Genomic DNA, 22,527 nt, shown 5'->3' with positions numbered 1-22,527 from the left:
TCTCCTTCACGGTAACATTTTCATCTGGCTCATTTAAAAATTTGAATTTTTAAATGCAAGGCTGCATTGACTTTATTAGCAGGAGACAAACACGTCTTCTTCCGATGGTTGATGGAACACACCGAGGCGGGCAGCAGGGAAACGTTTATTGACCGTACAACTCGCGGTAAGCTTAATGGGCAATTCAAATCTGTTTCAACTATTGCATAAAAAAAAAAAAGATCGCGTTAACTGAGAATTTGTAAAGTGAAAAGTGGTATCATTTTTCAAATAGCGTTAACCAAATATCGCGTTAATCGAACTCGCGTTATGCGAGGCCTAGCTGTACACAGTAGATCAATCTCTATTATTTTGCATTGTTAAAGTGCAAATCGTTCTTTGTGCTTTCTGCTTTATCAGGAAAGTAGTCAGTCATTCCATGAAGCATTGAAAATTCACTTGTTTCAGAAAAATCAGTAATATTTTTTCAGATAAATAACTGTACACAGTAAACCCCCGCTATTTGCGGGGGTTACGTTCCTGAGAAATGCTGCGAATACTGAGTTATGGTCCCCATAGTAATACAGGGGTTCCATTCCAAAGTATGAAATATATAAGAAAAACTAGTCTAAAATTTTGTCTATGAATGTATTATACATACCTTGATAATATGACATAGTGAACATAGTGACAGTACATAGTGAAATGTAAGCATAAGGCATTGAAATGAAAATAAGAAACAATTTAATATTAAATGTAATATTTATTAGAAATTTCAAACAAATCTTTCAATCCAGCACCTTTGCTATAGCTAAAAAACTTATCCCGCCAGTGCTATCACCAGTTTCGCTAAAGTGTTGATAAGTCTTTTGCCTTTTCACGAATGATGAGTGAACTTAAGGGAATTTTATTTTCAGTTCGGTCTTCTATCCACAGTTTTAAAGCCTTTCCATTTTTTCAAATTTAACATCACGAGTTACAGAGCAAATTTTTGAAGCAATTAGTGCGTTTTCACGGACACTACGGCGGATTTTTTCTTCCAATTTCTTGATTGATCGTACCGTTGACTTATTGATTTTATAATGTTTTGCCACTGACGAGTTCCTTTAACCATTAGAAATTTTGTCTAATAACTGAATTTTATTTGCTAATGTCATCACCTTCTTTGATCTTTTCACAATTCCCTTGTTATTCGTAGCCATATTTTTGTAGGGGTTAGAAAAGAATTTGTCCACAATAAAGTCACTTTCTACCATTAATACACTCGAAAAAGTCTGTTTACACTAACACACTGCAAAACGTTAGATTTTTCACTTTTGTAAGCATATCAATTTATAAATTGATAAATTTATTCAATTTATAAGCATATAAATTAAAAGCAAATGACGAAACCTTCCATGATAAGCACATAACACATACTGAACAAGGATTAGTGAGAAACATCCACGCTCGCGATTTTGTCACCCCTCTCCCCCCACCCACTGAGCGCTGTTTTGACTGGGAAAGATGATTTTAGCCATGCCCATGTTTTTTGTGGCGGAAAATGTTCACGGCGATTTAAAATTCACATTTTTTTTTAGGTTTCATTTTGTATTAAATCAGCGACCGCGAATATCGGGGGTTTACTGTATTCATTAGAATATACAGGTATTTATCAATTTCATCATTACAGTGTACAATGCTATTGTACACTGTAATGATAGTATGCACTAAAAAAAAGTAATAGCATAATTAAGTTACTCATTATTGCTCCTAAAATGACTGCGTATACTTACTTCACATTTTGTTTTTACATAAGTAAATTCAATGCATTAAGGGCTTATGCCTTAAGTTGTGAAAGAGTTAGGCTATGTATATCTTAGTGCACTTGCATCATTAATACACAGCTAATTATAGATTAGCCAATATTTGCAATAGCGGCATTGTTTAAGTTACATCTCATATTGTGAATACCTTCACGATGAGTTCCCATGACATTTTTATTTCGCAGCTTGAGGCATAAGCCCTTAATGCATTAGAGTCCTAACTTATATCATACACCATCAGGCATCTCTCATATTGTGGATTTATACTTCACAACTGTTTTGTCATCATTACATCACTTGGGTACCTACTCACCCACTGAAGAAGGGCCAAATAGCCCTGAAACGGTGCCATCTGGGTGGTGGTATCCACTGAGAATAAGTAACAACAGTCTTCTCCTTCGGGTGAAGCGTTACTTATTCGAAGTAGTGCAATGTCGTGGCAACCCGTCATGAAGGTATTCACAATATGAGATGTAACTTAAATGATGCCGCTGTTGCAAATATTTACTAATCTATAATTGGCTGTGTATTAATGATGCAAGTGCACTAAGATATACATAAGTAAATTCATTAAAATAAATTTTTCAGTTTGATATTCATATGTATAGACAGAGTGAAGACATTTTTTCTTCAAATAAATAAAAAGTAAAAATTTAATTTTAGATTTTCTTTTTTTAGAGGAAAGAAGATGCTGATTTAGATCCAGCATGTCATCATGTAAGTACTATGAGTCTTAATTTTTTGCTTTTGCTCTAGCATATTATTATAATTTTATGTAGGACAGCTGAAGAGAACAATCTTATTTTTATTTTAACAAAAACCTACTAATGGATGATTTTCAATTGAAGAGGTTATTTAATAAATGAAATTAATAAATATTACTTTAAATTCTCCCATTAGTGAATATCTTCTGGTAAAGAGTGGTTATAGTATCACTGTTTGGAATGGTTAAAAATTTTGAGTACATTGGTGTCTTACCTGTATGCTATTTCATAGTTGAATCTTATCCATGCTCATTGTAAAAATAACATATAAATAGGTGTTATATTTACTCCATTCTGTTCACTAATGATTAACTCTGTTTTCCAGGTACTTTTTTTTTTTATCACAGTTCCTTTTAAAATTTTGGGAAAATATTGAATAGAAACGGTGTGACAGTATGTTGTATTTGATTTCATATAACTTCCAGTGGATCAATAGCCCAGAGACAGTCTGGCCATAAGACTTACTGGAGAAACCCTGGCAAGTCAGAGGATGGGGACCGATGGAGGCCGGTGTGAATTTGGTCATAAATACTAGTATGAGGCCACTACAAGTTTTCCCCAGTAACAATTTTTGACCCAGACCACCTTTGATCAGGCCAGTTTGAAACTACGCATAAGGAACTTTCCAAACCATTTTGAAGATTCACTCTTTACATAATGAAACTGCCTGTACTTGTTAAAGCTTAGTAAGGTGATACTTGTTTTAATTTTATTGCAGACATTTTATTTCACTTCTTTTATTTTTTGAAAACTCATATGCTGATAAACCATAATTCTGTTTTTAGTGTTGAAGTACTCCTGTGAAGGAGTACTTTTATATATATATAAATTGAAACCTCTTATTTCAAGAAGAGGTCAGAATTTCCATATCAATGTTATCGATGGCTTAATGTATTAATTCTTAACACGAAGCTCTCACTCACATATAGGTTTTCCCCACTTGTTGCTCACTTGGAGAGGTCTCAGTTTGAATTCCATTAAAGACTGGAGGTATTCTTGAAGTTCTCTTCAGTTGGGCTGTAGTAATCCAATCTCAGATGGAGGGAGTATGCTTTTTCTAAATATTATTCTGACTTATTCACCCTGCACTTCATGCGTATTGGTTTGTGAAGACACTTGTACAATCATGATGCATAAGAAAACTAAGATTCACTGTTACAGTATAAAGTATGTTCAGGTATTATTCAAGAAGGAAAAATCAGGTGTGATCAAAGTTTCAGCTTATGTTCAGTTGGTCCCTTTATAATTTTAAGTTGAATTCCAATTTCAAACCCTCCCAGCTCTGGCAAACATTTTTTGAGTGTACACAATTGTTTGACAATCAGTAAGAATTTCGGTTAAACGTGTTCTCTGAATATTTGCATTCATGTGTTTAGTGGGCATTCATTATTTCAATTCATTGTATTTAAATTTTTATCAAACTCCAGGAGGAAATAAGTAAAGTCCATTATAAAAATTTGAGTGAATATTACTTTGTGAGGTACATGCAGTGAAATGGGGGGGGGGGGGAAATCAGTTATATGGTAAGTAACGAATTTGTGAAAAGTTAATTATTTATTATTTTTCACTTCTATTAATTGTAGAAATGGAAAAATTTAATTTAAAAAAATCAAATTTGCTGAAAATGTAATGCACTGGTACATTGATTCAACTTGTTTAATTTTAAGAAACTGATTTTTCTGTCCTATAAAACAGGAAAACCATATAATATACATAATTTGCACAAACTATATACTATTCTGCATGACCATAGCCTTATTCTTAGTAACCTATCCAAATAAAAGCACCAAAAGATCCAGTGGTCCAGACACCACTAATGAAGATCGGTGCCATATTCTGTCATAACGTGCAGAAATTTCTACATTTGCATTTCCTTGATATAACGTGTCTTATTTTAATGTAATTAAATACAGCTATAGTTTATCCACCATAGTGTTAAGCAACTGTTTACTTAGTATTCACCTGAGTTTCTGTTACAACTGTAGGAGGACTGGCAAAATTTTAAACAGGCATAAATGCTAAGATTTGCAAATTGTTATAAATATTGCATAGGGCTTCTGCTAGAAGACATATAAGATTTTTATTTGCAGGCAGATATTTTGTTTTTTATTTTACATGTGAAAATGGATACTTTCATGAAAGTTTATAATTGTTTTCATAGTAATGTTATATGTCAGTCAGTGAATTGTATTTGCTTGTGTGGTATCTCCCAGACACCATGCAAGTGAATGTATTCTAATGGAGGTTTTAAAATATTGTGAGGTGGGCTGAAGTTTCTTGAACTATATTCAAATTATTATTGAATAACAGTGTAATCCAAAGTTACAATTCACTGATTTCATGTTATTGTTAATTCACTGATTTCACATTACTGTTAAATTCCTGTTAAAATTCACGCCTTATTTTAATTATGAAAAAAAAAAAAAAAAGCTTTTTTACTGTTGCTTTTTTACAAGAATTAACATTGTATTAATTATGATTTTATAAACTTAATTGGAAAATGTCAAACAAAAATAAATGAAAGAAACCAATAATAATAATAAGGAAGGTTTAAAATATTTTTATTGTCACCCCTGAATTGAAATGCAGGTGTCCACATGGCATCTGGTAGATGAAATGTGAATGTGTTTTTTGTCAGCTCATATTAACTGCTATTCATGTTAACCAGTGAAACCAAAGCTCTGTGACAAGATTATCCCCTTCCCAGGACAATTTTTTCTGGAAAATGTGCTGTAACGGATTGACTTTTTTTATTTTACAGATTAAAAGTATGCATCATGGAAATACTTTGTGTTTTTTATTAGTTTTTTCATAGAAAATACATGGGAGTAATTAACCCATTTGGGCTATCCCGAGTTATCTTGTGTATGCCAAAAAGTGTGCAAATTATACAGATTTTTTTAATAAATTAGCACTTGAGCTAAAAGAAAGGAACAGAAAAACTCTTCTTTACTCATTATATAAATAAATTTAAAAAATCAAGTGGAATGCACAAGCAGTAACCTCTCACCACAAGCAATAATCACGAACTAACTGCATTCTGACACACAGCCACCCCAGTTGGATAGGCGAGGTAAACGTTGCTTACGGGCTGCAGCTCAAAAGGGTGCCAAAATATTTTTTGATATTATTCTTGTTAATTACAGTAGACTCTAGATTTTCCGGGATAGATAGTAAAAACAAATCCCGGTTAATCCAAAAATACAAAAGTTCCCGACATACATAAGAAATACGTTCCAGGACTTCTTACTTCGTCGAGTTTACATAACTCGGGAATGACTAATAACATATTGCTACTATATTATTATTGACAAATCTGAATTCTGCGTGATACTTGTTGAAGGTTGGCCATTTTGATACATCCTTATTATGATTCCTTAGAGATTTAACGGATGCACCGTTTTCAAACTTTTGAATAATTTCAAGTTTTTGTTTACCCATCATTTTCGCGATTTCTAAAAAAAAAAAAAAAAATTTACTATAAAAAAGATTGACATCCCTGACATAAATAACGAACAAAATTTGTCCTTTTACGCTGCAACGGAACACAACAATCGACGCGACGCACTAAACATTTGGTCTCTCTTTTTTTTTTTTCTTTCTTTTTTTTGAGCGGCGGATGTGAAGACAGCAGGGATTGCAAGATAATAGGTACACTAATCTCCCAATGACGACATTTAATGCCGCTTATTTACGACTTGCAAAATATCTGTTTATACCTATTCTAGTTATTACTTGAATTTTTTTGATATCTGGTTGATTTTTTTTTTTTTTTTTTTTTTGAAATTTGGAGTCTTGAAGTGTCCCGGTTAATCGAGAGTCTCCTGTATTTTTGTGGGTTCAGTATTCTTTTTTTGGACAGCAAATTATATTTTGTTTACTGGCGGCACAGGAACGCACGCTACTATTCTTACATTGCTGTACAATATAAGTAGTCTGTCCTCGTATAGCACGATAGTTGTGTTCCTAGAAACCCTCGTGCAATGCAAAATCGTGCAATATAAACAACAGGCCCTATGGGAAAAGTGGGGTTAGGTGCTGACCACCCAAGATTGAACACACATTTGGAACCAGAACATTACCAAACACAATAAATAATCTGGTAATTTTAATCCATTAAAATACGTAATAAAAATAATATAATATTTTTTATTATAATATAATAAATAAAAAATATTTATTTTTTTATTATTTATTATATTATAATAAAGTGTTTTTAGTATTTTTTAATACTAAAAAGTATTTTTTACGAATAAAATACGTATTTTATTCATAAAAAATTTATTATATTAAATAAAATAGTCGTAATAAAATACTTAAATATTTTATAAAAGTAAGTATAAATTATAATACGTAAGTCGTAATAAAATGCTTACGTATTTTATTACGACTATTACGTAATAAAATATTGCTAATGCTTTTGCTTCTATCGTAAGCAAACTTGTTTTTTGTTTGATTTTCTATCCAAACAGATAGAAAAGACAGCCGTTCCATCTCTTCCAATTCTTGTGTCTTAATCTAATGGATTTTAATTACACTTTGAGTTGTTCCTGCTATGAAAGTTGTTTTTATTTTCTCCGCATTCTTTGTAATTCTCGGTTGCCTCATTTAGGTCTGTAGCACGTGCAATATCACATGGTCTTTCATTTCACTCAAAGCGTTTCACAATTTCATATTTTTTTCTCTATCGACAGAGGCGGACTGGCCATAAGCTTTACCTTGGAAACCCTGGTGGGCCGGAGGCCGGTGTGATTTTGGCCATAAACCGTAGTATGAGGCCACTATAAATTTTCCCGGGTAAGAATTTTTGACCCAGTCCGCCTCTGTTTATCGATATTGCTTTTTTTTTTTTTCTCTCTGAATCTGCAGTGTCTTCGCCAGGACGCTTCCTTTTCACACCTTTTAAGTATTTTACTCATTTTTAAAGCACAATTACAAAACGAGGAGGCACCCTTAATACACATAAACAAAGCTGCGTGCGTGTAGCAACTGAATAAACAACACCGTAAAGGCCGAGATACACTATTAACACCTCACATTTTACTAAAGCACATTTCTGGGGGTGACTACCATAAAACAATTTCCAGTTGCGTTTCTGCTAGTGGAATCTGTTATAAACTGGTAGTAAACTCGATCTAATTGCATTTGCGATTACATCGATAGCTGGAATTGTGTTGGTTTTTACGTTATTATGGTGAAATGTGTTTCCCCTTCACTGATATAAAAAACAAATACATTTTCAGAATCTTCTCTTCATTCCTATCGTGTTGCGTTTGGTTGGGGTGATTCTGCGTTGACCGCCATTTCTTGTAAACACAAAGGCGAATCGTGCATAAGCGAATTCGGTTCGTGTTATATAAGATATCGTTCCCCTATTTATAAATTGTGTATGATCGAATTTGTGTAATGTAAACACATGTTATACGAGGACCGACTGTAAAACAAAAGCCAGTTGTCTGCTGCCAGGCATAAGAAAATCCTGAGAAATCTCGGAATTTACCTGGCTAATGCAAAATTAGCCAGATAAATGCCCGAGAAAATATGTTTCAGTCCTAAATTTGGAGGTATTATTGTTTGCTTTGGGTATTATTGTATCCCGAGATATTTTGTGTAGTTCCAAATAACTTTTTAAACTAAAAACAAGATATTTCGGGATAATCCATGAAGGGGTTAAACAGCTCTTGCTGGCATCTCACAGATTGCGCAGAGTAATAGGAATTGTTTATTGTTTATAATTGTTTAATCCTACACTGCTAATGTGGCATCTGCCACATTAGCAGTGTAGGATTAAACAAATGGCTGATTTAATAAGACAGAATAGGAACATAATTTTGAGTGGTATTACAATGAGTGGACAGAAACCATGGGATACCTACCTAGTAATGGGTAGGTATCCCATGGTATCCACAGGTATTTCCATGCATGCTGCACTGCTGTCCATAATTCGGTCACATTCCTGGGTGGAGGATCCAAAGCTCGAATGGACCTTTCCGCAGCATCCCAAAGATGCTCCACAGGGTTCATGTCCGGTGAACAGGGAGGCCATTCCATGGTGGTAAAATCTGCATAATGCTCTTCGAACCATGTTCTAGTCACCGTGGCTCTGTGAGGAGGTGCATTATCCTGCTGGAAGAGTCCATTGGCCTGTGGGTGCACGATGGTTTCCGCCAGATACACACCCACCCGTCAGCTTGAAATAACTGGAAACAAGACTCATTGGACCAGGGAATCCATTTACAATCATCCAGGGTCCAGTGTCTACGTTCTTTTGCCTAGTTGAGGCATAGAGTCCTGTGGCATGGTGTTAGCAATGGGACTCTAGTGGGTCGGTGGCTCCCATAACCTATTGCGACTAAAGATTGCTTGATGGTCTCGGTGGAGACATTTCTGGCATCTCCCTCATTGAAATTGGTGGTGATTTGTGCCACTGTTGCTCTCTAGTTGGCTGAAACAATGCAAGATGGACTTCGCCAGCTACATTCATCCACCACCTTTCTCCACCCGTAGCGCTGTCCGCGGTGAGATGTTATTCTGGAAATGGCATATTTTTGATACATTCTTGATACTGTCAAACTGGGATAGTGCAATTTCTGTAACACCTCTGCAATAGTGCCCCATATGTCGGGCATCCATTATCATCCCTCTTTCAAAGTCTGTTAACTCACCACGTTTATCCATACCGACATTGAATTACTGTCTACATGAATGCAGTGTACAGTAATACCCCGAAGTTACGCGATAGGTGGGTCCGACGAAAATCGCGTAAGTCAAATTCGCGTAAGTCGGGGTACAACTTTGCATATAAATACATATAAATTTTGCTTAATTGGGACCAAGGACTAACAAAAACACTAGTTTAGAAGAAAAATATTAATAAAATTGCAGTTCTTTATACATATTAATACAAAATATGTATTAAAAAAACAAATGACTTACGTAAAAAAGTTATTTCGATGTCGATGGCTTCATAAAATCTAACAAATTCGTCTGACGACACAGCGCCTTCTTTTTTTCACGCAGAATTTCTTCGTAGCAATCTAATAATTTTTTTATTCCTTGCTTTGTAGCTATAATGCGTTCTTCGTTGGAGTCTATGTTTTCTAAAATTTTTAAGCCCTTTACAATTGAGCCCTTTTCAATTTTCAACCTGTCAAGTTTGCAATTGTCATGTGCTTTTCGCCGTTGCTTCATTTAGGCCTGTAGCACGTGCAATATCACGTGGTCTGTCATTTCGCTCAAAGCGTTTCACAATTTCATATTTTTTCTCTATCGACAGAGGCGGACTGGCAATAAGCCTTACCGGGGAAACCCCGGTGGGCCAGTGTGATTTTGGCCATAAACCATAGTATGAGGCCACTATAAATTTTCCCGGGTAAGAATTTTTGATCCAGTCCGCCTCTGTTTATCGATAATTGCTTTTCTTTTTCTTTCTGAATCTGCAGTGTCTTCACCAGGACGCTTCCTTTTCACACCTTTTAATTAAGTATTTTACTCATTTTTAGGGAATAAAGCACAATTACAAAACTAGGAGGCACGCTTGATACGCATAAACAAAGCTGCGCGCATGTAGCAACTGAATAAACAACACCATAAAGGCAGAGATACACTATTAACACCTCACATTTCTAGGGGTTACTACCATAAAACAATAAAAATCCAGTTGCGTTTCTGCTAGTGAAATCTGTTATAAACTGGTAGTAAACTCGATCTAATTGCATTTGCGATTATACCGATAGCTGGAATTGTGTTGGTTTTTACGTTATTATGGTGAAATGAGTTTCACCTTCACTGATATAAAAAACATAAAAGCAGCAAAGTTGAATTTTGTTCATCTTTCGCTCTCATTCTCCGCCGTCGCACTGTATATCGATAACATATGAAAAACGACCTTGAAGATAGTGGGCGGCAGCGTTGCCAAACGAAAAAAATTAAGAACCGCGTAACTCCGAGTTCGCGTAAGTCGGGGTAGTGTAAGTCGGGGTATTACTGTACTTATATACCTGCTAAGTGGTGGGTTTGTCCACTAGTGAGAGGGGTGACAGTTGTGTTGCCCAGGAACCGGGTATTCATGAATTCTGTCACTTCAGTGTACATGCATAAAATAAAAATTATTATTTAATAAAAATAATATAAAAAGACTTATAATATATTAGTTCAGTGTACTTGGTTTGAATTAAACATATTTTCATAATATGTTCTTGTAGAGTAGTTTTAATTGCAATTTTACTTCTTTCCTTTGGAAAAAAAATGAGCAATAATTTTCACAAACTAGATTATTTTTACTTGGCGGGGGGCGATTCTCACCTCAAGAAATCCCGACAACTTAGATGACAGTATACAGGAAACCCACCTAAGTTTCCATAGGATGTATCTTATGAGGGCGATCTTGAGATGAGGGCGATCCTCATCTCAAGAAATCCCGACAACTTAGATGACAGTATACAGGAAACCCACCTAAGTTTCCATAGGATGTATCTTAAACTACAAGTTCTCAAATCATTTTTCCATCAAAATAGCCATCGTCAGCCTACATCAAAAGAGCCCAAAAAATTTGCAGCCAACTGGAATTACTGGAACAGGAAATCTCAACCATAAAAGCAATAACTTTAAAAAACCTATATCCTCTAGCATTAACTAACAGACAACATCATCAACAGAACTAAACAATAGTTCCAGACCTCCACACAAGAAAGAAGACAAACTTAAGACCAACACCATTATCCCATACATCCCAGGAATTAGCAGCATCGTAGAAAAATCCACAACACCTACTTTCTATGCAAGATCTCACTGTCTGAAACAAAAACTGTCCTGGAGGCAGCATTAACCATCTAACACTATAGGCCCCGTGTACCTTATCCTGTGTTGGTGCAACTCAGCCCACGTCAGAGAAACATATAGAAGACTTGAAAAAAGGATACAAGAACATAAACAAGACACTCAATGCAGCAGAATCAAGACAGCTGCACATGCCATTTCCTGCGGAGGCACAAGGGATTTCTCCAACACCATAGTTCTAACAACAGATTCATCCTACTCCAGAAGAATCTTCAAAGAAGCCTACTTCATAAAATGTTTCAGAAGCTCTGTAATCAACATTTAGGAGTTAACTTCTACAACACTTATCACAACCTAATCCATAGAGATGTCTTAAGAAGTTATCAGCAAAAAAGAAGATCCCAAACCTCTTAATAAGAAAAAGAAAATCTAGGGTCCCAGTCAAGATTTAAAATCTTAGGGCTTTAATTTTTAAAGCCCTAACTTAAATTTAATAAGCAATTAATCAACAAAAATTAATTATCAGTATTGTAATAATCGTAGCAATTTTATATAGACCTTGTAATAATCGTAGCAATTTTATATAGACCTTGTATAATCGTAGCAATTTTATATAGACCTTGTAATAATCATTGCAATTTTATATAGATCTTGTAATAATCGTAGAAATTTTATATAGACCTTGTAATTTAATTTTAATAGTATTGCAACACAATCAATTATTGAATACTTTATATGTCAATCTAATAATACCTTAACAGATTAAAAAGTTTAGAAATATCCATAGATAGGATATTTCTAAACTTTTCTTGATTAGACCAGGGTTCGAGCCCGTCACCACCAAATACGGAGGATGCGGAAAGGTCAGGGAATGACCACCGCATATCCCGGAGCAATATGGCCTTAGTTGCTAATGCTCCTAAAAAAAAATCAAAAAACCTTCCCTCCCTTAACCTTGGAACTGTTCTAATTTCTTATCATATTATATAATGAAAGGTGACACGGTAATTGAGGAGCAGTTAGTTTAACTTCTGTTCCGGGTAAAATAACGGAGTCACTGGTTAAAGATGCATTGCAGGATCATCTAGACAAGACTGCAGCAATAATTCAGACACAGCATGGGTTTCTTAAAGGAAAGTCTTGTTTGACAAATTTGATTGGATGCTATGATGTGGTTACAAAGGAACTGGGTGCAAAAAATAATTTTGATATCATATACAGTGAAACTTCTCGTAACGGACACCTCTCTTTAACAGACATCTCTGTACAACGGACATTTTCAAATTCCCCAACTCACCTCTATTGGTTTTAACATGTTTTCAGCTTCTCTCTAGCGGACATTCTCTGTAACGGATGCGGACAGGCAATCTGCACTGTTTTGTTTAGATTAGCACTTAATTTGATCTCCCCATAACGGACTGCGGGAGAGCTCACGGCCCTTTTTTCTAGGATAATCAACATTAATTGAAATTATAATTTAAAAATATTAATTCCTATTATAATTTATGTAAACAAAGGCACATTTAAATAATTTTTCTGTTTATACTCCGGGACGACCTTTTCTTCCATGTATTGCCTCATTCGTGTGTTTATTTTCTATTTCCGATTCTCTGAATTTTATCAAGGTTTACCTCGCGGTTCTAAACCCTTTTTCAAGAATTTTAAGGCACGTGTAAAACTTCTGATGAATTCGGTGTGTGCAGGGGGAGAGGGGGAATTTGGTCGGACTTTCGTATTTTCATTTTTGTTCAGTGTCGGATGTCAGTGTGCCATGTCTTCTCGTAAACATTTAACTTTAAAAGATAAAGTCGAACTCATTAATGCGTATGATTGGCAAAAAAATAGTGTTCACAATCTCGCTGCAAAATTCAAAATCGGGAAGATGCAGGTAAGCGAAATCATAAAGAAAAAAAATTAACTGCTCAAACAATTTTGGCAACACGAAAATGATCAGGTTGAAAAATCATTCCCGAAAACTGTTGGACTTCAAATTGACAATGTTATATATGAGTGGTTTTGTCGGCGCACGTGCTAAAAAAATTCCCATTAATGGGCCTATTATTAGGGAAAAGGCTTTGGAGGTTGCGAAATCTATGGGAGTAAATGAGTTCAAAGCTTCTGTGGGATGGCTAGACAAGTTCAAAGCTCGGCATAAAATTTCTTGGAAAACCATAAGTGGTGAAGGTGGATTGGGGTTGTAACAGAGTGGACCGTCAAATTGGAAGATTTCATGTTGTGATTTTGAAGCTAAGGATATTTACAACTGTGACGAAACAAGGTTGTTTTTTTAAAGCTCTTCCTGAAAACACAATGAGTCTAAAAAACGAAAAGTGCCAGGGCGGAAAAATTTCTAAGGAACGCTTGACTGTACTATTGTGTACAAATATGCTGGGAGACTTTGAACAACCTCTTGTTATAGGAAAACCGCAAAATCGTTGTTGTTTCAAGGGCATAAAGTTGAATCTTTTGAATGTTGACTGGAAGTCTAATAAAAAAGCGTAGATGACACGAGATATCATGAGCGAATGGATAAGTCACTTTAATCAAAACATGATTCGTCAAAACAGAAAAATTATTCTTTTCATGGATAATGCTGCATCTCACCCGCACATTGAATTGTCCAACATTCAAATCATTTTTCTGCCACCAAACACATCTGCAGAGTGTCAGCCCTTGGATCAAGGGATAATAAAAAAATTTTAAACTTCACTACAGAAAACGAGTTTTAAGACATCTCATTGCAAACATGAACGATGTAACATGTGCGAGTGACCTTGCAAAGAAACTCAGCATCCTAGATGTGATTCAATGGATTTCCTCTTCAGTAAACGCAATTAGAAAACAAACTGTCGTGAACTGTTTTGTAAAGTCTGGCTTCTCAAACGCAAAAATTGAAGTTGTGAACAGCAATGTGGAGCACCAAGAAGAACAAGAACTTCAACATCTATTGATAATGTACGATACTTCAGCTACAAGTGCCCCTGGCTACAAAGATATAGACTCGAACCTCACTACAGAAGATGGTGCTCTAGATATCAACGACATTATCATCGATATTTTTCAAGAAGTTCCTAATGGGAATGAAGAAATGGAAGGAGGTCATTTTGTCGAAGAACATATTAACGACGAACCACCGATGAAAATAGAAGAAGCGCTCATACAAATCAATCATTTAAAAATGTTTTTCGCAGCTGAAGAAGATACTGAAGGACTTTCGATGGTTTCTTCACTCCAAACAAATGTTGAAAACAAAATTATCAGCCGGAAGAAGGTGCAGAAGAAAATAAGTGATTACTGTATGTATTTTTCTTAAGATAAAGCCATAATATGCATAGCACAATTGTATGTATATTATTTACAAAAATATTGTGCAAAATCTGTATATAATTAATTTTACATTAAACGTTTAACGATTTTTCTTTATCTCTTGTGTATGTAATTGTATATTATTTACAAAAATATCGTGCAAAATCTGTATATATTTTAATTTAATTTTACATTAAACGTTTAACGATTTTTCTTTCTTTCTTTTTTTTTTCTCCCTCAGACTTCTTGTTAGCGGACACTTCTCTCTAACTGACAGATTTTCGTTCCCCATGGCTGTCCGTTAAAGGGAAGTTTCACTGTACTTGGATTTCAAGAAAGTTTTTGATATGGTTATGCATGGACTGCTATACAAATTGGAGCAGAATAGTATTAACTGTAGGTTGCTACAATGGATAAAAGGGTGGTAATCAATAGACACTGCTTTTTGTGGACTAATGTAATTAGTGGAGTTCCACAGGGTTCGGTGTTGGGCCCACTTTTGTTTTGTATGTTTATCAGTGATATTGATGAAAATATATCAGGCTTAGTGTCGAAGTTTGCAGATGATACAAAGGTTGGTAGTGTTGTTAATGACAGTAATGGCAGTGTGCTACTGCAGCAGGATATAGAAATTTTGGGCAGATGGGCTGAGAAGTGGCAACTGAAGTTTAACATTGACAAATGCAAAGTACTGTAATGGGTAGAAGTAACTCCAGAGGAACGTACCAACTGTGTGGTACTACACTTAGGGTGGTAGAAAATGAAAAAGACCTGAGAGTAATTGTGCAGTCAGATATAAAGTTTTCTGAGCAATGCAGTCAGGCTGCAAGAGCAAGTCATGGGGTTTTGTCAATGATATACAGGAATTTTGCTAGCAAGGAAAAGGAGGTGATTATCCCTCTGTATAAGGCAATGGTCAGTCCATGCCTTGAGTGGCCTGACCATTGCCTTATACAAAGACATACAGGTCTAGAGGCCTCATTTTAGGAAGCATGTAGATATGCTTGAGCATGTACAGAGAAGGGCAACAGGATTGGTGAGGGGAATGAAGGGATCCTCTTACCAAGACAGGCTTAAGTTCTGCAAATTGGTCCTTGAGGTTGTCACAGATATTCTCTCAGATAGGCCAAACATGCTGTACGTGCTACCTGGGAGTCTAAAATGCTGATGGAACTGATATTCGGGTGACACTCAAGTGAAGTGGACCCAATTTCGGTGAAGTCTGGACGGTCTGTGACAGCCAAATCCCCTGCTTGCACCTTCATGATGGTGGGACTGTTAGTAATCCTGGGTATAACCTCCATGCACAAGTACATGGTGGGTGACCACCCAGGTGTGGACCAACGTAAGCAGGGGTCGGCAACGTAAGCAACGGCGCCCACACCACATGGAGAAATGCCGCCCCTCTATGTTACCAGGCAGTACTAGGTGGTAAATGACTCTCATCAACCGGTGCAATACCACCACTTTGCTTATTGGAGGCTTGAAGTGGTGGAACCCATGTTTAGTTTCTAGAGCTAAGTTCCGGTCAACCCTTCCTTATCTCTTCCATCATGCAGTATGATTGATGACTTTTGAGGTTATGATGAACATCGTGGCGAGATCCAATATTCCTTACATTTCTAGGGTACAGCTCTAAAACCTTGTTTGCAGGCCGGCTGCTAGTTAGTATACCAGACCGAACCTATTGGTAACACTCTCGGAGGCTTCCGGATCAGCTAGTGACCTCTAATCTTGCTACCTCTACTCTGCCAGATAGTGAATGGAGGGAGTCCGAGTAGTGTATATGCGGGGATCATTGTCGAGGCCACGTTATGTCAAGAATCTGTGTATATTCTTACCATGTGTACACCATATCCAAAAATTTCATTACTTCATACAGCATGTCCCACCCACTTTTTCTTACTATTGAAAACACCATGAATTGTCAAACTAATAGAGCAAGCTTATCTGAAAAAAGATCTAAACCTCCCAAACACTTCCTAATTCATTTCACATATATACGTGGTCTCAGTGATGTCCATTTCCACTTGCAGTCTGCCAAACCCCATGTACTTTTTCTGACAGAATCTCAGTTATCGGTTGATTTAAGTACTGCTCATCTCAGTTGCCCAAATTATTCGCTGTATGGTTCCTTTCACCTCAAAGGTGGTACTTGTGGCATATGTCCGTTCTGATATTCCCTGTCAGAGACTTGGCAATTTGGAATCTCCTCTCTTTGATCTTCTCTGGCTTAAAATCTCTCTACCTCATTGTGTAAAATTCATCTGTTGTCTCTACCGTTCTTCCATCTCCACTAATCACTTGGAGCTCTTTGACTTCCTCTCTTTACAACTTGACTTTCTCCAGTCCAACTTTCCTAACAGTGAGGTAATTTTCCTTGGTGATTTTAATGTTCACAACTCCAGTTGGCTTCCATTTTGTAGTCACTCTGACCCAGCTGGTCGAGATGCTGAGGCTTTTGCAATTACTAATGACCTTGCACAGCTTGTTCATTTACCTACAAGATTACAGGACAATCCTAATCATACAGCCAATACGCTTGATCTTTTTCTTACAAACAACCCTTCTAAGTACACGGTTGAAGTGAGAGGTCCTTTAGCCACTTCAGATCACAACTTGGTGATTGTCTCTTTTCCATTGGAACCTTTATCTCATGGCTATTCCCAACCTCATGTTGTTTGGCATTACAAGAATGCAAAATGGGATGACCTGCGAGACTTCTTTTCCCTGGTCGGATTACTGTTTCAAAACTTCTGATGTCAATATTTGCTCAGATCGTGTCAGTGAAATTATTCTTGCAGGAATGGAATCCTTTGTCCCACACGCCACTTTAAAATCTCGTCCTTTATCTAAACCTTGGTTTTCCAATAAATGAGCTAAGGCTGTTCAAGAGAAGAATGTTGCATATCATAATTGTCTCGTTTCTAATTCTGCAGTTTCATTTTCTGTGTACACCAAAGCTCGCAACAATTGTAAAGCAGTTATTAATCAGTCCAAACTAGAATTTGAACAGGCTAAGAGTAGAAAACTTGCTTCTTGACCTAATGGTAGCCGAGCATTCTGGTCTCTTGCCAGAGCTGTTGGCTGCAACTTTTGCCCATCTCTGCTCCCACCTCTGTCCAAACCAGATGGTTCTGTTGTCACTTCAGCCAAGGATAAAGCTGACCTGCTAGCATCCCATTTTTCTTCCAACTCATCTATTAATGATCTTGGTAAAACACCTCCCACCATTCCCAATATGCTCTATTCAATGCCCCCTGTGGTCTTCCGTCAAAAGGATGCCAGAAGGATTTTGACAAATCTTGATGCTAAGAAAGCTCCAGGTCCCAATGGTATTTCTCCACTTGTTCTCAAAACCTGTGCTCCTGAACTTACTCCTATTCTTGCCAAAAAATAAGAAAGTTTTTCACTTTCTTATTCCAAAGGTGTTTTTCCTTCTGCTTGAAAATTTGCTCATATCCAGCCAGTTCCTAAAAAGGGTCACAAATCCCTTCCATTCAATTATCATCCCATTGCAGTTACTTCTACTCTTTCTTAAGTAATGGAGAAATCAATTAACTGCCAACTCTTAAGCTACCTAGAAACTTTCCATCTGATCAACAATCACCAGTATGGATTCTGTCAGTGTCGATCCACTGGTGATATTCTGGCTTATGTTACCCATTTATGGACTAATTCAATGGAAAGGTTCGGTGAAACACAAGTAGTTGCTCTTGACATCTCAGAGGCTTTCGATCATGTTTGGCATAAAGGCCTTCTAAACAAGCTTCCATCTTATGGTTTGCCAACTGTTTTTAGTAATTGGTTATCCGGTTTTCTCCCTGATTGCTTACTGAGGGTGATAGTAAATGGCTCTCTGTCTTCTAACTTCTCCACTAATGCTGGTGTCCCCCAAGGTTCAGTTCTTTCTTCCACTCTTTTCCTCTTGTATATTAATGACCTTCTTCCATTGACTGGAAATCCTATCCATAGTTTTGCCAATGATAGCACATTGAATTCTACTTTCCATTTTGAGAAACCTTGCCCTGCTCAATAAGCTTCAACTTCTCGAAAATCTGCTACCAATTCCTTAAATGCCGATCTTCAGGTAATTCTACAATGGAGTAAAGACAACTTAGTTGATTTCAATCCTTCTAAAACTCAGTCTTGTCTTATATCTCGCAAAAAGGATTCTTCTGCTCCTATGCTTATCTTTAGTGACACTCCGATTTCTAGGCAAAATGATATTTCCCTTTTGGGGATTACCCTGACTTCTAATCTCTCTTGGCACAAACACGTTACAAATATTGTTTCCTCTGCATCTAAAAAACTTTGTTTTCTCTTTCGTTCTCGGCATTACTTTTCTTCCAAACAGCTGCTCACTCTGTATAAATCGCAAATCCGCCCTGCCATGGAATATTGTTCCCACAACTGGGGGCAGTGCCCCCCAAAACCTCTCTCAGGCTTCTTGATTCCTTTCAGAAGAGGGCAGTTAGGTTAATTAATGATTCATCTTTAACAAAGTCTCTCCACTCGCTGTCTCATAGATGTACTGTTTCTGCTGCATGCCTCTTCTACAGATACTTCCATGGGCACTGTTCTTCCGAATTGGCTTCTGTAATTCCTACTCTCTCTTTCAAAACAGTCCGAACACATGCCGCCACCAGCCAACATCCATTTACTGTCCAACTCCAAACTCACAGTACCAACTTTTCATCTTCCTCGTTTATTCATTCAACTGCCATTTTCTGGAACAACCTTCCTTCATATGTGTTTCCTGAAAATTACAGGCTACAGAAGTTCAAGTCCAATGTCAACAAATATCTTCTTTCGTCTTCTCAACCTCCAACCCAAGCACGGTACCAAGTACTATAGGTTCTAATACCTCTCGTGTTTGGGGTTTACATAAAAAAAATAATAAATAAAATTGCAATGGCTGGAGACTAAGCACCTGCGAGTTGGTCTGATTGAGGTGTATAAGGCCTTGAATGGGTTGAGCATGCTGAAGTCTGGTGGGATTCTTCCACTTGCTCAGATTACGAACCTAAGGGGGCCATAAATTCAAATTGTGGAAAGACAGTTGTAGAATAGATGTGCGGAAATTTGCCTTTAGCCAGTGGGTGGCTAATTGTTGGAACAAACTTCCATCTATCGTTGTGGAAGTTGATAGCTTAAATAAATTCAAGGAGGAACTGGACAAACATTTAGAGGGAATGGTTGTGTTAATTTTTTTTTTTTTTATTTGGCTGATGCTACATAAGCTTATACACTTGCTTTCTTGCATCACATGCCTCTATTACTATTACCCAAAATCTGCCAGGTTTACCATGCAATAAGCTCCCATTGGCTACACCAAGCCTATTTCAACCTATATATACAGCAACCCACTCCTTCCACCTCATTCTTCCCGAACCAGACCAATAGAAACCATGTCCAGATCATGTTATGAATCACCATGTCCCCATATTGTAAATATGGCCTTGGGAAAATTTGCTCGAAAAGAAAAAAATGGAGTTTTAAAAAATGCAGCAGAATAATTTGATATCATGCCCTCTGCTGATGAAGGGTGGAGAGTTGTAATTCTCTTGCAGTTCCATTTAATGTTGGTGTCTGTCTTGGCTTCTCTGAAATTCCTTCTTTTGCTTTCATGTTCACTATGAACATTGTAATTAGTAAATTATAAATTCTGAAATCTAAATGATTATACTTTAAATCCAGTAGTTCTCCCCTCCATTCTCCTGCAGTCTCCAGTGGTATCACATATATTGGCATCTCTTCTCCAAAATAAAAGAAATTGAAATTTGGATATGAGGTGAAGATGGTTTGCCCTGTGAGATAGTTACTTTTTTTTTTTTTCTTTTTTGTTTGCCTCGTTTTTTCACAAAAAAAACTCCCATTAAATTCATAATCTTGTTTTTAAAGAAGTTTTGAAATTATTTTTTGAATTTTTGTAAGTGTTGATCATAAAAAAAACAAAAATTGATATATTAATATTTGAAAAGGCAATAAGTTATATCTGTACAATGTTTTAAATTCCTGGTATATTAATATCTGTACATATATTTTTACTTTTTTTTGTAGATATTTTATCACTATATTTATCGATTTTGAAATTGGTGTTTAAATAAAACTGGAAATAGAAAAATTCAGCAGGATTTATTTGAATGAATAATGGTTCTATAAAAATAATTCTGAATGATATTCATTGCAGTAAAATTACTATAAAATGATTTATGCGTGTCCAAGAAGTTCCTTCTAATGGGATTTTATTGTATTATATTTTTTAGTTATTTTTAATTAATTTTTAAAATAATAATAAAAAAATTTTTTTTTTCTTATAGCTCATTTGGACCTATAAGAGAAACTTGACACTTGACAATAGGTTTGTGACAACAGCAAAACGCATGTGTTCTAAATTTTTAGAAAGCGTAAGTATATTAATTTTTAATAATCTATTCATGCCTATCACATACATTAGTATCTTATATGTTAGCATTAGCAGAGGCATCTGATGCAAGAAAGCAAGCTTATGCCGCATCAGCCAAAAAAAAAAAAAAAAACCCTCCCATTTGTTCCAAATGCCTCCAGCTCAGCTTTAAATTTATTTAGGCTGTCAACTTCCACAACAAAAGATGGAGGTCTGTTCCACCAATCAACTACCCGCTGGCTAAAGGCAAATTTCTGCACATCTGTTCTGCAACTGTCTTTCCTCATTTTAAACTGTGTTCCCTCAAGTTCTTAAACTGAGCAAGAGGAAGAATCCCATCAGCTTGCTCAACCCATTCAAGGCCTTGTACACCTCAATCAGATCACCTCGCAGGTGCCTACTCTCCAGGCACTGCAGTTTGCAGAACTTAAGCCTTTCTTGGTAAGAGCACCCCTTTGTTCCCCCTCACCAATCTTGTTGCCCTTCTCTGTACTCGTTCTAGCAACTCTACATCCTTCCTAAATCGGGGCCCTCCAGACCTGTACACAGAACTCTAGGTGTGGCCTGACCATTGCCTTGTATAACAAGATAATCACCTCCCTGTTCCTGCTAGCAAAATTCCTATATATCATTGACAAGACTCTATGACCTGGCAGCCTGTCTGCACTGCTCAGCAAACTTCATATTTGACTACACAATTACCCCCAGGTCTTTTTCTCTTTCCACTTCCCTGAGTGTAGTACCACACAATTGGTACATTTCTCTTCGGTTATTGGGGTTATAATGTTAATAGGGAACTTTTTTGAAGAATCCTTTAAAGGGGAACTTGTGGCATATTACGCAATATTCTGCATTTGAAAAAAAAAAAAAAAGAAGAAAATTATTCAATTTCCCCTTGAATTTTGCCAAACTCTTTGCTTCAGGCAACTTAGTTGCCTGCAACAGTGGCTGAGGCATTAATGATTTTATATTTTTGCCTCTGGTCCTTGTCTCACTCACCAGTGAGAATATTCCTCCCACATTCATTTTACTATTTTTCCTCAGGATCTTATATACTTCAATCAATCTCCCCCTTCCCACCCAGGGTTGCCATTCTCTGAAGATCACATCTTGTAAGCCATTCCTTAGGGATAACACTTAGTGCTTTTCACCAGTTCTATTCACTTCCTCTAGAAGTTCTCCATCTTTCTTTAGATGTGTCCTCCAAACCTGGATATAATATTCTGTGTCTCTCTCATCATTGACTTAATGGAGAACTAAATCTCTCTGAATCCTGATTGATTAAGTACTGGCTTGTGGTGGTGGGTTTTCTGGCTGGCATTTTTAACAATTTCTGTACACCCATGATAGCTAGCATCACACCACTTCTGATTTCACTGGCCCCTTTAATGTTATTGGGCTGTGTTGGAATTGTTACATTTGCAATTCTCTGTATCGGAAGCCTTGTAGATCTGTTGAAAGGGAAGAGAGTTGTAATTGCCTTGCA

The 22,527-nt window shown here is 36.5% G+C and overlaps 1 protein-coding gene across 1 annotated transcript in view; it reads left to right on the top strand.

The window, feature by feature from the left end:
- Glg1 (Golgi apparatus protein 1) overlaps positions 1-22,527 on the top strand; it is a 187,943-nt gene that overhangs the window by 16,970 nt on the left and 148,446 nt on the right. Inside the window, exons 2-3 of the mRNA XM_090378712.1 lie at positions 2,463-2,501; positions 20,956-21,042. Of these exons, the coding sequence (XP_090234838.1) occupies positions 2,463-2,501; positions 20,956-21,042 (126 nt within the window). The remainder of the gene's footprint in view (positions 1-2,462; positions 2,502-20,955; positions 21,043-22,527) is intronic.

The sequence above is a fragment of the Mastigoproctus giganteus genome, chromosome 7 (assembly GCF_048544385.1).
Source record: "Mastigoproctus giganteus isolate SK-2022 chromosome 7, ASM4854438v1, whole genome shotgun sequence".
Classification (NCBI taxonomy): domain Eukaryota; kingdom Metazoa; phylum Arthropoda; class Arachnida; order Uropygi; family Thelyphonidae; genus Mastigoproctus; species Mastigoproctus giganteus.
Note: the sequence above shows the minus strand (reverse complement) of the source record. Positions and strands in the feature narration are given on the sequence as shown.